Raw genomic sequence first — 15082 nt, forward strand, 5'->3', positions numbered from 1 at the left:
TCTTATGCAATGTGAAATATTTCTCACATATTTTGAATTTCTTAATATCTTTCAAGTACTATCCACATTACACTTGTGGTAGCCACAGATATGTCATCACGAAAATGGTAACAAATTAAAATTGTTGTCTACTTTTCCCTTATAAGGTTGGGATTTGTGAAGAAATACCTTTGAGCAGAGGATAAGGAAAGTTAGCCTAACATTACAGATGTTAACATGACTACAATAAGTAAACCATAGCACTTTATAATGTATTTTAAACTATTGTCTTTATAGTAATCTTGCCTTCTTTTGGACATGAGCCCAGAAACTAGCAATCTTTAACAGATGTTCTAAAACATTCTTGCCTAAAATTTTCCTAAATTATTACAGACTATTAACATTCTGCTATGGGCAATGTTTGTGTTCGTCTTGCACACAATTATCAACTGTTAATAACATCCCTTTTTCCTCTTTGCCATCCTCTCATTTTTTCTTGCTTCCCATATCACAACAGCAAGAGTACAACAATGAATCTATAGGACATATATTCAGAGGCCCTTTAAATATCATTCCTCTAAACAACAGTAACAGTAATACAAACACTTTACACAGATATTTTTAGGACAAAAAGGAGGCTAGAAGGAAGAAACATTGTGAATTGATTTGAAGTCCATCTCCTGTGTTCAACAATAATGGTTGAATTAAAGTCATTAACAAAACAATTTCAAAAGCAGCACAATAGAACAAACTTCTGGATATGACAGGTTTCATACATTAAAGTGGTTGTCTCTATTAAAGAAACTCGTAAATAAAGAATACAAACATCACCAATATTTTTGATAAAGATAGCCACAAAATGCACTGTTATCAGAATTACACAAGGATAATAAAAAAGCTAGAAACAAATTTTGCATGGAACCCCAGAAGGGAAACATATTCTATACTTCGTATGACTCCAAATCCCCAAAAATATTAATAAAGTATTTTAAACTTTTCCCCATCACTTCACTTATGGCTCAGTCTCTGAATCCTTTTTAGGAGCAATCTATCAAAACATACTTTTCAGTTGTGAAAATTTCAAATTACTTATTTCAAAATTACTTAGATATATATGCATTTTATACGTTAATCATCATACACCTTTGCTATAATGATAGGATATTCCATAACATAAAGTTATCACTATATATCTTCCCCTAAGAACCTTCACTTTATGCTCCATATAATAGCAACCATCAATAACATACATAGATTTCTGTATAAGGTTCTCATTTACCACAAACCCAAGATAATTATAGACTTCCAATTCTTCTTTATGTACTCAGTATTTTAATAGAAAATTGATCAAACCGTAGATGAAAAGTAGCCATCAGTGCCTCCATTTACCTCTCAAATGCTTAAATAAACTTATGTTCAATTTACATTTCCCTTAGCAATATAAAAATCTTCCCTCATTCTCCAAAGTTTTCCAGCATCATCCAGATACCACATGGCGGTATCAAGTCATATGCCTACTTAAAGTACAATTGACATGCAAACTAAATGCAAACCACAAACAGAATTTAACAGCCCATTGACAGTTTTAAAATATAATTCATCAAACATTTCAAATAACCATGAAGGGCTTAAAAGTCACAATTTCAGATCATGACCTACAATAACTAACCATGAATTGACTATAGTACCCTGGAATTTAAGCTAATATTTATATTACAGGCAAGTTTAACAGTGACTCCAGTTGAGCTGCACATGCAAAGCATATGCAAATACTGAATTATGTAAGTCAACCTTTTCCCAAAGCTGGAAACATTAAGAGCCATCAATAATACACAGCACTCCAGCAATCTGACTCATTTAGTCACACGTCAGAAATGTACAGTAACTTTTAATAGAATGGTAATAAAGACAAACTCTTTAAAAATCACCAAAATGGATTTTTTCTCTCCTGTCAACCACAAGGACATCAGGCAGATGACTATAAGCACTCTATCTAATCCATCTTGGTATTCTGGCAACTCCTATAACTTTTATGTAAGTGCATGGCACCACCTCCTCCCAGCCATTAAGGTTACAAACTTCAATAATACTCTAATCTTCCCTCTAAAATATCACATTCATTTGGTTTCCAAGTCATGTTTTCCTCTGTGATATATTGCATTCTACAGTCAGGCACCAATCCCACCATGCCTAGAAGGTAACCTGTCTTCCTGGTTTTCCTATGACATTTAATTTGCCTTTTCACTCCAATTTTAAGACTTTCATTGGCTACTCACTGTCTCTAGAATAAAATATAAGTTCTTTGGTTTCATGTGAAAATACTGTTCTAGCTTTGATATCTCACTATATCCCTCTGTGTATGCTCTACTCTAGCCCTTCTGGACTAGTTGTAGCTCTCTGCAATTTTAACTCTCCTTAGCCTTCACTTTTGTTGATGTCTCTCTCTGGAATCTACCACTCTAACACATTTATTTGGGTATGGTAAAAGTCCTCCTCCTCATTTTAATCAATGGACTTTAATTTTAGAGCAGTTTTAGGTTTACAGAAAAAAAAAATGAGCAGAATTTACAGAGAATTTCCATATACTTCCCCTCCACCAGCAGTTTCCCCTCTAAGTTACATCATGGATTAGTGAGGTACACTTGCTACAATGAATGACTCAATATCGATAAATTATTATTAACTACTGTCCATAGTGCACAATAGGGTTCATTCTTTGTGTTGCAAATTCTAAGGATTATCAGAAATGCACAGTATCATGTATCTACCATTACAGTATAATATAGAATAGTTAGTTTAACTGGCCTTAAAAATCCCCTCTGCTCCATCTATTCACCCCTTCTCTTACACTTGGCTTTTGATGTCTCTATAGATTTGCCTTCTCCCGAATGCCATATAAGTGGACTCATACAGTATTTAGTTTTTTCAGACTGGCTTTGTTTTACTTAGAAATATGCACTAGTCTTTTCCAGGCATCACAGCTCATTTGCTTTTATTACTAACTATTCTTCCATGGCATGGATATACCACAGTTTGTTTACTCATTCAGCTGTTGAAGGACACTGTGGTTTGCTTCCAACTTTTAGCAATTATGAATAGAGTTGCTATAAACATTGGTATGTAGATATTTGTGTGGACATAAATTTTCAATTCATTTGATAAACAAGGGAGACTCTGTTTAGCTTTGTGAGAAACTGCCAAATGCTTTCCAATATGGCTGTCCCATATTGCATTCCAACCAGCAATGAATGAGAGCCCCTCTTGCTCCAAATCCATACCAGCAATTAATGTTGATGAAGTTTTGGATTTTAGCCATTCCAATAGGTGTGCAGGGGTATCTCATTTTGTTTTAATCTGAAACTCCCTAATGGCATATGATGTTGAGTATATTTTCATATGATTATTTTTCATCTGTATATCTTATTTGATGAGGTGTCTGTTCAGGTCTTTGACCCATTTTTAATTGGGCTATTTCTTTTTTTGTCATTGAAATATAATTGACTTACAATGTTATATTAGCTTCAGGTGTACACTTTTTGATTCGATACTTTTATAGATTATGCACCATACAAAGTTACTATAAAATATTGACTCTATTCCCTGTGCTGTTCATTACATCCCTAAGATTTATTTGTTTTATAACCTCTAGTTTGTACCTCTTAATCCCTGTTACCTTTTTTGCCCTTCCCCCCACACCTGACCCTTGTGGTAACAACTAGTTTGTTCTCTGAATCTGTTAGTCTGTATATGTTTTGTAATATTTGTTAATTTGATTTGTTTAGTTTAATTCTGCATATAAGTGAAAACATACAGTATTTGTCTTTCTCTGTCTGACATTTCTCTAAGCATAATACCCTCCAGGTCCATCCACATTGTTGCAAATGGCAAGATTTCATTCTTTATTATTGCTGAGTAATATTCCACCTTTTCTTTAACCATTCATCAGTTGTAGACATTTAGGTGGCTTCCATTATCTTAGCTACTATAAATAATGCTGCTATGAACAGTTAGGTACATATTTTTTTCTTTCAAATTAGTATTTTTGGTTTCCTCAGATAAATATTCAGGAGTGGAACTGTTGGATGGTATGGTAGTTCTATTTTCAATTTTTTGAGGAATGTCCATATCATTTTACATAGTGGCTACACCAATTTACATTCCATCAACAGTGCATGAGGGTTCCTTTTCTCCAAATCCTTGCCAATATTTGTTACTTCTTATCTTTTTGACAGGCATGAGGTGAGATCTCATTTTGGTTTTGATTTGCATTTCCCTGATGATTAGTGATGTTGAGCATCCTTTCATGCATCTGTTGTCCATCTGCATATCTTCTTTGGAAAAATGTCTATTAAGGTCCACTGCCCATTTTTCAATCAGGTGATTTTTTGATGTTGAGTTGTATGAGTCTTTTGTATGTTTTGGATAGTAATGCCTTATCAGATATATCTTTTACAACTATAGTTGTAAAAGTTACATAGTTTACAACTATAGTTTTACAACTATCTTTATCTCCCATTCAGTAGGCAGACTTTTCTTTTATTAATAGTTTCCTTCACTGTGCAAACTTTTTTAGTTTTAGGTAGTCACAATTGATTAGTTTTGCTTTTGTTTCCCTTGCCTGAGGACACATATCCACAAATATATTGCTAAGATTGATGTCAAACAACTTACTGCCTATGCTTTTTATAAGAGTTTTATGTTTCAGGTTTTACTTTTAAGTCTTTAATCTGTTTTGAGTTTATTTTTGTATATTTTGTGAGAAAGTAGTCCAGTTTGATTCTTTTCCATGTAGCTGTCCAGTTTCCCAACACCATTTACTGAAGAGGCTGTCTTTTCTCCATTGTAAACTTTGCCTCTTTGCCAGAGATTTATTGACCATGTGAGTCTCGGATCATATCTGGGCTCCCTATTCTATTTCACTGATCTATGTGTCTGTTCTTGTGCCAGTACCATACTGTTTGGATTACTGCAGCTTTGAAGTACAGCTTGGAATCAGGGAGCATGACAATTCCAGCTTTGTTTTTATTTCTCAAGATTGTTTTGGGGTCTTTTGTGTTTCCATATAAGTTTAGAATTATTTGTTCTAGTTCTGTGAAAAATGCCATGGGTATTTTGATAGAGTCTGCATTGAATCTGTAGATTGCCTTGGGTAGTATGGTCATTTTAACAATATTAATTTTTCCAATCCATGAGCATAGCATTTCCTTCTATTTGTTTGTGTCATCTTCAATTTCTTTCATCAATGTCTTACAGTTTTCTGAGTACAAAAATTTAACTTCTTGGTTTGGCTTATTCCTAGGTATTTCATTCTTTTTAATGCAATTGCAAATGAAATTGTTTTCTTAACTTCTCTTTCAGATAGTTCATTGTTAGTGTATATAAATGCAGTAGATTTCTGTATATTAATTTTGTTTCCTACAACTTTACTGAATTTGTTTTTTAGCTCTAATAGTTTTGGGTGGTATCTTTAGTGTTCTCTATATAGTATCACATCATTTACAAACAGTGACAGTTTTTACTTCCCTTCCAATTTGGGTTCCTTTTATTTATTTATTTTTAATCTGATTGCTGGGGCTAGAACGATCTTGAATAAAAGTGGCGAGAGTGGGTATCCTTGTCTTGTTCCTGACCTTAGATGAAGTGTTATGAGCTTTTCATCATTGTGTAATCTGTTGGATGTAGTTCTGTAATATATGGCCTTTATTATGTTGAGATATCTTCCCTCTATACCAATATTATTAAGAGTTTTTAATCATAAATTGATGTTGGATTCTATCAAAAGCTTTTTCTGCATCTATTGATATGATTTTTATCTTTTGTTTTGCTAATGTGGTGTATTATGTTGACTGAGTTTCAGATATTGAGACATCCTTGCATCCCTGTAATAAATTCCACTTGATCATGGTATATGATCTTTTTAATCAATTGCTGATTCAGTTTGCTAATATTTTGTTGAGAATTTTTGCATCTATGTTCATCAGTGATATTGACCTCTAATTTTATTTTTTGTGGTGTCTTTGATTTTTGTATAAGTGTGACATTGGCTTCATGGAATTAGTTCGGAAGCATTCCTTCCTTTTCAATATTTTGGAATAGTTTGAGAATGATAGGCATTCACTCTTCTTTAAATGTATGGTAGAATTCACCTGTGAAGCCAACTGGTACTGGACTTTTATTTGTTGGGAGTTTTTCTATTATTGATTTGATTTACTTACTGGTCTGGTCATTTTTTCTATTTCTTTCAGAGTCAATCCTGGGAGATTGTACATTTCTAGGAATTTTTCCATTTCATCTAGGTTCTCCATTTTATTGGCATGTAATTGTTTGAGGTAAACTCAGGATCTTTTGTGTTTCTGTGGTATTGGTTTAAATTCTCCTTTTTCATTTTTGATTTTATTTAGTTGGATCTTCTCTCTTTTTTTCTTCATGGATCTGCCTAAAGTTTTAACAATGTTGTTTACCTTTTAACAGAACCAACTCTTAGTTTCCTTGATCTTTACTATTTTTGTCTCTATATCATTTATTTCTGCTCTGATCTTTAATATTTCTTTCTTTCTAATAACTTTGGGTTTTTTTCTAGTTCCTTTATGTGTAAGGTAAGTTGTTTAAGATTTTTCTTCTTTCTAGGAATGGACTTATATCACTATAAACAACCCTCTTAGAATTGCTTTTGTTTTCCATAGATTTTGAATTATTTTTTTTCCATTTCCATTTGTCTCCAGGTATTTTTAATTTCCTCTTTGATTTCTTAGTGACACATTGATTGTTCAGTAACATATTGTGTAGCCTCCACATTTTTGTGTTTTTGCAGTTCATTTCATTATGGCTGATTTCTAGTCTCATAGCGTTGTGGTGGGAAAAGATGCTTGATATGATTTCAACCTTGCTAAATTTATTGGGACTTGTTTGTTGCCCAGCATGTGATCTATCCTGGAAAGTTTCCATGTGCACTTGAAAAGAATGTTATTCTGCAGCTTTTGGATGGCATGTTCTATATATGTATCTTTTAATTCCATCTGACCTAATGTGTCATTTCAGGCCAATGTTTCCTTATTGATTTTTGTCTGAGTGATAGATCCACTGATGTAAACGGGGTGTAAATGTCACCTACTATTATTTTGTTACTGTCAATTTCTCCCTTTATGTTTGATAGTATTTGCTATGTATTTGGGTGCTCTTATGTTGAGTTCACATATATTTATAATTGTTATATCTACTTGTTGGATTGATCCTTTTATAATTATGTAATGCCCTTCTTTCTCTTGCTACAGTCTTTGTTTTAAAGTCTGTGTTGTCTGATATAAGTATTGCTACCCCAGCTTTCTTCATTTCCATCTGCATGAAGTACCTTTTCCTATCCTCTCAGTTTCAGTCTGTATGTGTCTTTAGATCTGAAGTGAGTCTCTTATAAGCAGCACATGTATGAGTCTTGGTTTTTAATCCATATAACCAAACCTATTTATCTTGGTTGGAATATTTAGTCCGTTTACATTTAAAGTAATTATTGATAGATATGTACTTACTGTCATTTTGTTTTCTGATTGTTTTTGAAGTTCTCTTTTGTTCCTTTCTTACCTTTTGCTCTCTTCCCTTGTGATTTGATGACTATCTTTAATGTTATGTTTGAACACTTTCTCCTTTTTTGTGTGTATCTATTATAGGTTTTTGGTTTGTGTTTACCATGTGGTTCATATATTAAGTGGATGATCTTTTAAGTTCAAAGAGATTCTAACAACCTTGCATTTTATTCTCCATCGCTCACAGGTAATGTTTTTGATGTCATATTTTACATTTTTTTGTTTTGTATATCACTTAAATACTTATTGTGGATATAGATGATTTTACTACTTTTATCTTTTAACCTTACTACCAGCTTTTAAGTGGTTGGTCTACTGTCTTTCCTGTATGTTTGCCTTTACCAATGAGACATTTCCTTTCATAATTTTTATATTTCTAGTTTTGGTCTTTTCTGCTTAAAGAAGATTTTTTAACATTTCTTGCAAAGCAGTTTTAGTGGTGCTGAACTCTTTAGTTTTTGCTTGTCTGTAAAACTATCTCTCCTTCTAATATGAATGACAGCCTTACCAGATTGTTTATTCTTGGTTGTAGGTTTTTGCCATTAATCACTTTCATCATGCCAGTAATTCTGGCCTGCAAAGTTTCTGCTGATAAGGGTCTGATTGTTTTATGGAAGTTCCCTTCAAAGTAACCAGCTGCTTGCATTATTACTCTTTTCAAGATTTTCTCTTTATTTTTTGTCATTTTAATTATAATTTGTCTTGGTGTGGATCTGTTTGGATTCACCTTGTCTGGAACTATCTGTGCTTCCTGGACCTGGATGTCCATTTCCTTTTCCAGGGTAGGGAAGTTTTCAGCTATTATTTCTTCAAATAAGTTTTCTGCCCTCTCTTTTCCTCGGCCCCCACAGCATGCCGTTGTTAGAATGCTTGATGTTGTCCCAGATGTCTTCTAAACTGTTCTCATTTTTAAAAATTCTTTTTCTTTTTTCTGTTCAGCTTGAGTTATTTCCACTACTCTGTCTTCTATTTTGCCAATGCATTCCTCTGTATCATCTAATCTACTATTGATCCCTTCTAGTACATTTTTTATTTAGGTTATTGTATTCTTCATTTCTGTTTAGTTTTTCTTTATATTTTCTATTTGTTAAGCTTCTCACTGTGTTCATCTATTCTTCTCCTGACTTCATTGAGCATCTTTATGATTATTAAATTGAACTCTTTATTGGGTAGATTGCTTATTTCCACTTCACTATGTTCTTCTGTGGTTTTGTCTTGTTCCTTTGTTGGGAACACATTCCTCTGTCTCCTCACTTTGCCTAATTTTCTATGTATATTTCTATTTATTAAGTAGGTTGGTTACATTTCCTGATTTTAGAAAATTGGCCTTTTATAGGAGACGTCCTATGGGGCATAGCAGCATAAACCTTCTGGTCGGCAGAGCTATGTGCTCTAGGAGTGCCTTCCGTGTGGGCTGCATGAGCCCTTCTGTTGTGATGGGTTCAACTGCTATGGGCACGCTGATAGGTAGGGTTAGTCCCCAGCCCATTTGGCTGCCAGGCCTTTCCTTGTGCAATGGCTTCAAGCCCACTGGTGTGTAGGGCTGGGTGTTGACTGGGCTGGCTTCACTGCTCAGGCAGTCCCAGGGATTGTGCCAGCCCATTGGTGGGAGGGTAGTTCTCAGCATGGCTGGCTCCTGGGTTTTCTTATCTACTTTGTCTCCATTATTTTTTCTTTTTGCTGTTGTTGCTTTTTCTTTTTTCTTTTCTTTTTTTTTTTTACTTGATACCTGATTATACAAGAAGTATTTTAAGTACAAGCAAAATCATCAATATCCCATGTCACTAATGTTCATGGTCTAGTCTATGTCTTTAATTGGTGTATTTAGAACAATCATATTTAAATTGATTATGATAGTTGGATTGGTAGCTATCATATTTGTTACTGTTTTCTATTCATGTCCTTGTTTTTTCTTTTTTTAAAATCTTGGCTTCCACTCTTTTGTTGCCTTCTCTGGTGTTAACTGATCATTTTATATGATTCATTTTTCTTTCCTCTTTTATCATGTAAATTATAATTATTTTAAAAAAAATTTAAGTGATTTCCCTGGAGTTTGTAATATACATTTTACAACTTATTTAAATCTGCTTTCAAACAACACTAAGCCATTTAATGGGTAGTGAAGTTACCTTATAGCAGAGTATTTCCAATTCCTCCCTCCTGTCCTTTATAACATCACTGTCATTTATATCACTTATTCACTTATCCATAAAGTATAATCACCCAATATATCATTGTTATTGTTATTTGGAACAGTTTATTTCTTTGATTAAGTATATATATATATATATATATATATATATATATATATATATATATACACACACACACACACACACACACATATAATTTACCTTAATTTATTCCTTCTCTAACTCTCTTCCTTTCTTTTTGTAGATCCAACTTTCTGACCTATACCATTTTCCTTCTCTCTGAAGACTTTCTTTTAACATTCTTTACAGGGCAGATCTGGTGGTATGGTAACAAATGCCTTTAACTTTTGTTCATCTGAGGAAGTCTTTATTTCCTCACTTTTAAAGGAAAATTTCACTGGATACAAAATTCTAGGTTGGTGGAATTTTTTTCTTTCATCACCAACAATTTCACACCACTCTATTCTTTAATGCCTGGTTTCTGAAAATAAGTCTAAAGTAATTCTTCTCTTTGTTCCTATATGTATAAGGAAAGGTTTTTTTTTTTCCCTTTGTCTTCCTTCAAGATTTTTTCTTTTTGATTTTCCATTTTGACTATAATATGCATAGCAGTAGATTTGTTAATATGTATCTTTCTTAGTGTTTTGTAAGCTTTCTGGATCTGTAGTTTGGAGTCTCTCATTAATTTGGGAAATTTTTCGGTCATTGTTACTTCAAATATTTCTTCTGTTCCTTTCCCTCAATCTTGTCCTTCTAGTATTTCCATTACATATGTGCTACACCTTTTGTAATTGCCACACAGTTCTTGGATATGCTGTTCTGGGTTGTTGTTTTTTTTTTTTTTTTTTTTTTTCATTTTTGCTTTGTTTTTTCAGTTTGGGAAGTTTCTATTGACATATCTCAAAGTTTCCTAATCCTTGCCTTAACCCTAGTCAGTCTACTGATGAGCCCATCTTAGGCATTCTTCATTTTATTGGAGTATTTTTGATTTTCAGTATTTCCTTTTGATGCTTAGATTTCCCCTTTCTCTTCTTAAAATTTCCATGAAAACTTTTGTTTTCCACTTTTCCCATTCTCTTAGTATATTAATCATAGTTATTTAAAATTCCTAGTCTGATAATTCTAAAATATCTGCTATATCTAATTCTGGTACTGTCACTTGCTTTTTCTCTTCATACTGTGTTTTTTGCCTTTTACATGTCTTGCAATTTTTTTGTTTGAAGCCAGAAATTGTGTATTGGGTAAAGGGAAGTGACATAAACAGACATTTATTGGGAAGTTTTATGTTTATTGGCAAGGAGTAAGATTGTTTACTGTTTGCTGTAGCTGTCATATTTGCAGCTGTATTTTCCTATCTTCCCTGTTGTCTTTATTTTTTTCCTAGAGGCTTTCTGGGGCTTTCTGTTCTTTCAGTTGTAACCCCCTGTTATTAGGCAGAGCTCTAATGTGTAGAGAGAAGAAATGGTCTATAATCCTATGATCGAGTCTCAGTCTCCTAGTGAGACTGTGTCCTTGGGTTGTGCCTTTCACAAGTTCTTTTCTGCCTTTTTGCCCTCTTAAGTGAGACAGGAAGGCTAGAGGGGACTAGAGTTGAGTATTTCTCTTTTCCCACATGAAAAACTAAAGGGGCTGGAGTTTTCTATCTGTATTCCCTTGCATCAATGGCTACAGGGTACTGGAGTTTACTGTATCCCTTCCCCCAAGTCAGGCTGTGGTAAAACCAAATAGTTTAAGCTCTGGTAAAGTAGTTTCCTTTGAGGATGGGCCTCTGTTAAGGAGAACAGAACATTCTGGACATATTTTGAAATGGTTATTTTTTCTCTCCTCTTCTAGAAGCATGAAGACAACTTTCTCAAGTCTACATCCTGAGAACCTCATCAGGCTCTGGAGGTAAAACTCATGAAACTTTAGGGACCTCCTAAACGTGGGCCCCCAGGAGTTTTTATGTCTCAAGCTAGATCCACTCTTAATCTTCAGAAAAAACTCAATTACTCTTTAAATGCTTCTACCAGGCTCTAGCTCTGGCTTCTGCTCCCTATTCTCTGATTCTCTGTATCTGCCAATCTATCCAGTTTGGGGGATAACTACCCTGTGTACTTAATCTCTGATGGATTTAAAAGAGCTGTTGATTTTCAGACTGTCCACTTTTTTCTTCTTGTGAGGACAAGAATGACAACTTATAAGCTCTTTACATGTCAGACCAGAAACAATAAGTCCTCTAGGTTCCCCTTCTTTATGACATAAGTTTATCTTAATCAGTTGGTTTTGACTTATAATATTTACAACTTTTTTGACATTCATTTTATTTGTCTTTGCTTAACATTACATTTTTATGAGCCATTTCACCCTTTAGATTATAATCTCCTTAAAGGATGACACCATAACTTACTTTATATGCTTAATAACTGATGAATTTCATTAAGATTTAGGACATCATGTTAAAATATCTCAGAATTCCTCTGTTATCTTAATCCTAGTGGGGGAATGAAAGTCTCAGAGAAAGGAATAATGGAATTCTTCTCGCAGATTTCCTGTCCGTAAGAAAAGTAAGATTCTAGCTAAGCAAGATATATAAGGCCTGCTTTCCTACAGAAAGATTTCTGAGTCTTTGAAGTTCCTAAAAACATTATCTAAACCTGAATTTGTATAATTCAGCTGTAGTTTGACTACTGAGTAATAAGTACTTACTATATGCAAGTTACTGCTAACAGTTTTCCCTTTATTATTTTTAGCCCTCTCAATAATCTTAATGCCTAGGTATACTTTTATTCCTATTTTGTAGTTGTGGAAACTGCAACTTGGAAAAGTTATCTGACTTCTCCAGAGCCAGACAGTGATACAGAATTCAAAAAATGTGGAATACAAACCCAAGTTTATGTGACTATAGCCAGAATTCTTAACTACTCTCTTACATAGGCTCCTGTGTACCTCTACTCTGTTATATTGCCACTCAATATATCTCTGTTCTAAAAACCTCACCCTTTCAAATGAATTCCTCTTTATCTATCTTCCTAACTTCAAATTGTTAAACCTTATCGAAGAGAAATAGACCATCCCTGGTATTGCAAGTTGTCCAGTGGGTCTTGGGTGGTATTTTTCTTACACACCAAATTTTGGGAGGACAGTATACATACTATTGGCCAACAGCTGGTTCTGCTGCAGTGGATTGAGGGTAGGAGGTCCTCCAAGGCCTGGCTGGCCAGCCAGGGCTGCATGAGCAATTCCATGTTGGGGTCCAGGAGCAGCAAGAGGAGACTGCATCTTATCCTTATCCCAGGAAGTGTCACTTCCACCTGAAAAACATTCATATAAACAGATTGCAAGTTAACAACTTTCCATGAGAAGGATTTTTAAACTCCCTTTTTAGCATTATAATTATTAATATTACTATATAGAAAATTATTATTAAACATGAGTGACTCATTTTTACGATGGTTTCAAAAACTTTCAATAGCCTTGGATTTAAGCTGACTCTGGGAAGACTAAACAGCTTTCACTAATAATATAGGCTCACTTGCCTTACAGGTAATCTAAAAAATCTGGAAGCATAATGAATAACTTTTGAAAACGTTTATATGTTGAAGGCCTTTAACTGAACACTACTGCCTCTCCTTTCAACCCTCTAACATATGTGTGCTATATCTTAATGAAGAGCAGTTGCTATTCACTCAAAAAGAACACATTCATAAGAGCATGATGACATGCAAAAATATGTTGTAAGATACAAAATTATCAGTTATTTTGTTCTCAGATCCAGCCCTCAAAAAGTTAAACTCTTCATACACAGCAGGCTTTTATACAAAATAAGCTGGATAAAACATAAAACCACAGCTCTCAATTTAAACTTGTGCTTTACTTTGATCATCCATGCTAGAGAGTGAAGTAAAGTATGCATAAATGCAGACTACTATATCATCATAATAATCTACAGTGGCATAGCTATTTCATCTGGCACATAGCATACTGTGGGGCAGAACCATTGCTTAAAAGCATATAGGAAACAACCACAAAATTATTTCCTTTTAAGAAGAATACTTTAAACAGAGGGGTAGGGGTTGAATTCCAATCACGACAGTAGCACACAGTCTGGCTTTAGAAAACAAAATGTTTGTGTGGGCAGCCCCATCTATTCACTTGATGTATTTCATTAATTCAGAGATCAGTGGTTCTGCTCTTATTCCCATGCTGGAATTGTGACATTAGCATCTCCACCTGGCTGACTCTATCCCATCTGATTGCCAAAACATTGGCCCTGTTTTGTGGAGAGATTTAGGCCTGGGGATCTTGGGCATTCTGTAAAATATGTGCACTTACTGGCTTAAGAAAGAAGTAGAAAGAAATCAAGGTGCTCATTTTCCTAACATTCAACATTGTCATTTTTTTCACTTCTTTGAGTTCCCTCCTATGCTTTGTTCATATGTATACTCATTTATACATTATAAACATCTCTGCCATGTTGCTTCAGGTATCAGATTTACAAAGTGTAATGGCTACATAGCAGTCTACTGAGTTAATGTACTATAATTTATTAAACATTGGATTATAAGTTTGTTTCAAATTTGTCACTATTATAAATTTGCTGTAATAACAACATTCATTTGAATATTTCCTTTAGACTCAATCAATTCCCTAGAGTGTGATTTCTGGGTCAAAGAGGTTGCATGTTTTTATTTATAAAATAGAGTATTTACTTAGTTTATACTTTTGCTTTCAAGTATCACATTTGCAAAATCAGCTTTTAGAGTTGTAGACTTTTTAGGGAAATGTTTTCAAGGCAAAGTGGTGTTCTCCCTGAAGGTTTACAATTTATTTAAGCAAACTGCTAGTATCTCTGGGAGGTTTTTATTTGTTTGTTTGCTTTTGTTTTGTTTTGTTTTTTAACCTTTTTACCCATTCATCTGCTCTTATCCCACTTCTGGGAATCAATCCCCTCTGCTGGACTCTTTCAAGTTGTCTTGTGGCCAAAGTCAATTTCTAATCCAAAAGTGGGAGTCTTGGCCAATTTCCAATTAGACAAGTTTCAGACAAGCAAAAACTAGATTTTCCATCGGCATATATAAATTCCGAGGGGTACTTGGCCATGCTTATAAAAACAACGTTTTTCCAATCAAATGGGGAAGAAATAAATAGCTAATTGTTCAGTTTCTACTTTAAGCCATTCAGTTAACATGCATGGAAGCTTAAAAGATAGGCAATTTGGTTGAATTTGATAGATTGGCTTAATGGACCAGAAATCATTTCCTTGATCATGTTGAGGTTTGGTGTGTTTACTGAAAACATGCAACACACTTATGATTACACCAATTGTTCTCTCTTTTCATCCAGATGTTTGCTGTTGTTTAGTCACTGCCTAAGAGCAGGGAGATATTTTAT

At 34.0% G+C, this 15082-nt stretch overlaps 1 protein-coding gene across 2 annotated transcripts in view; it reads right to left on the reverse strand.

Annotated features, from left to right (window-relative positions):
- Nucleotides 1–15082, reverse strand: part of DACH2 (dachshund family transcription factor 2) — a 640028-nt gene that overhangs the window by 159128 nt on the left and 465818 nt on the right. For both annotated transcript variants that reach the window (XM_067024263.1, XM_067024264.1), the window contains exon 5: nucleotides 12844–13002. In XM_067024263.1, the coding sequence (XP_066880364.1) occupies nucleotides 12844–13002 (159 nt within the window). The remainder of the gene's footprint in view (nucleotides 1–12843; nucleotides 13003–15082) is intronic.

The sequence above is a fragment of the Kogia breviceps genome, chromosome X, assembly GCF_026419965.1.
Source record: "Kogia breviceps isolate mKogBre1 chromosome X, mKogBre1 haplotype 1, whole genome shotgun sequence".
Taxonomy (NCBI): Eukaryota; Metazoa; Chordata; class Mammalia; order Artiodactyla; family Physeteridae; genus Kogia; species Kogia breviceps.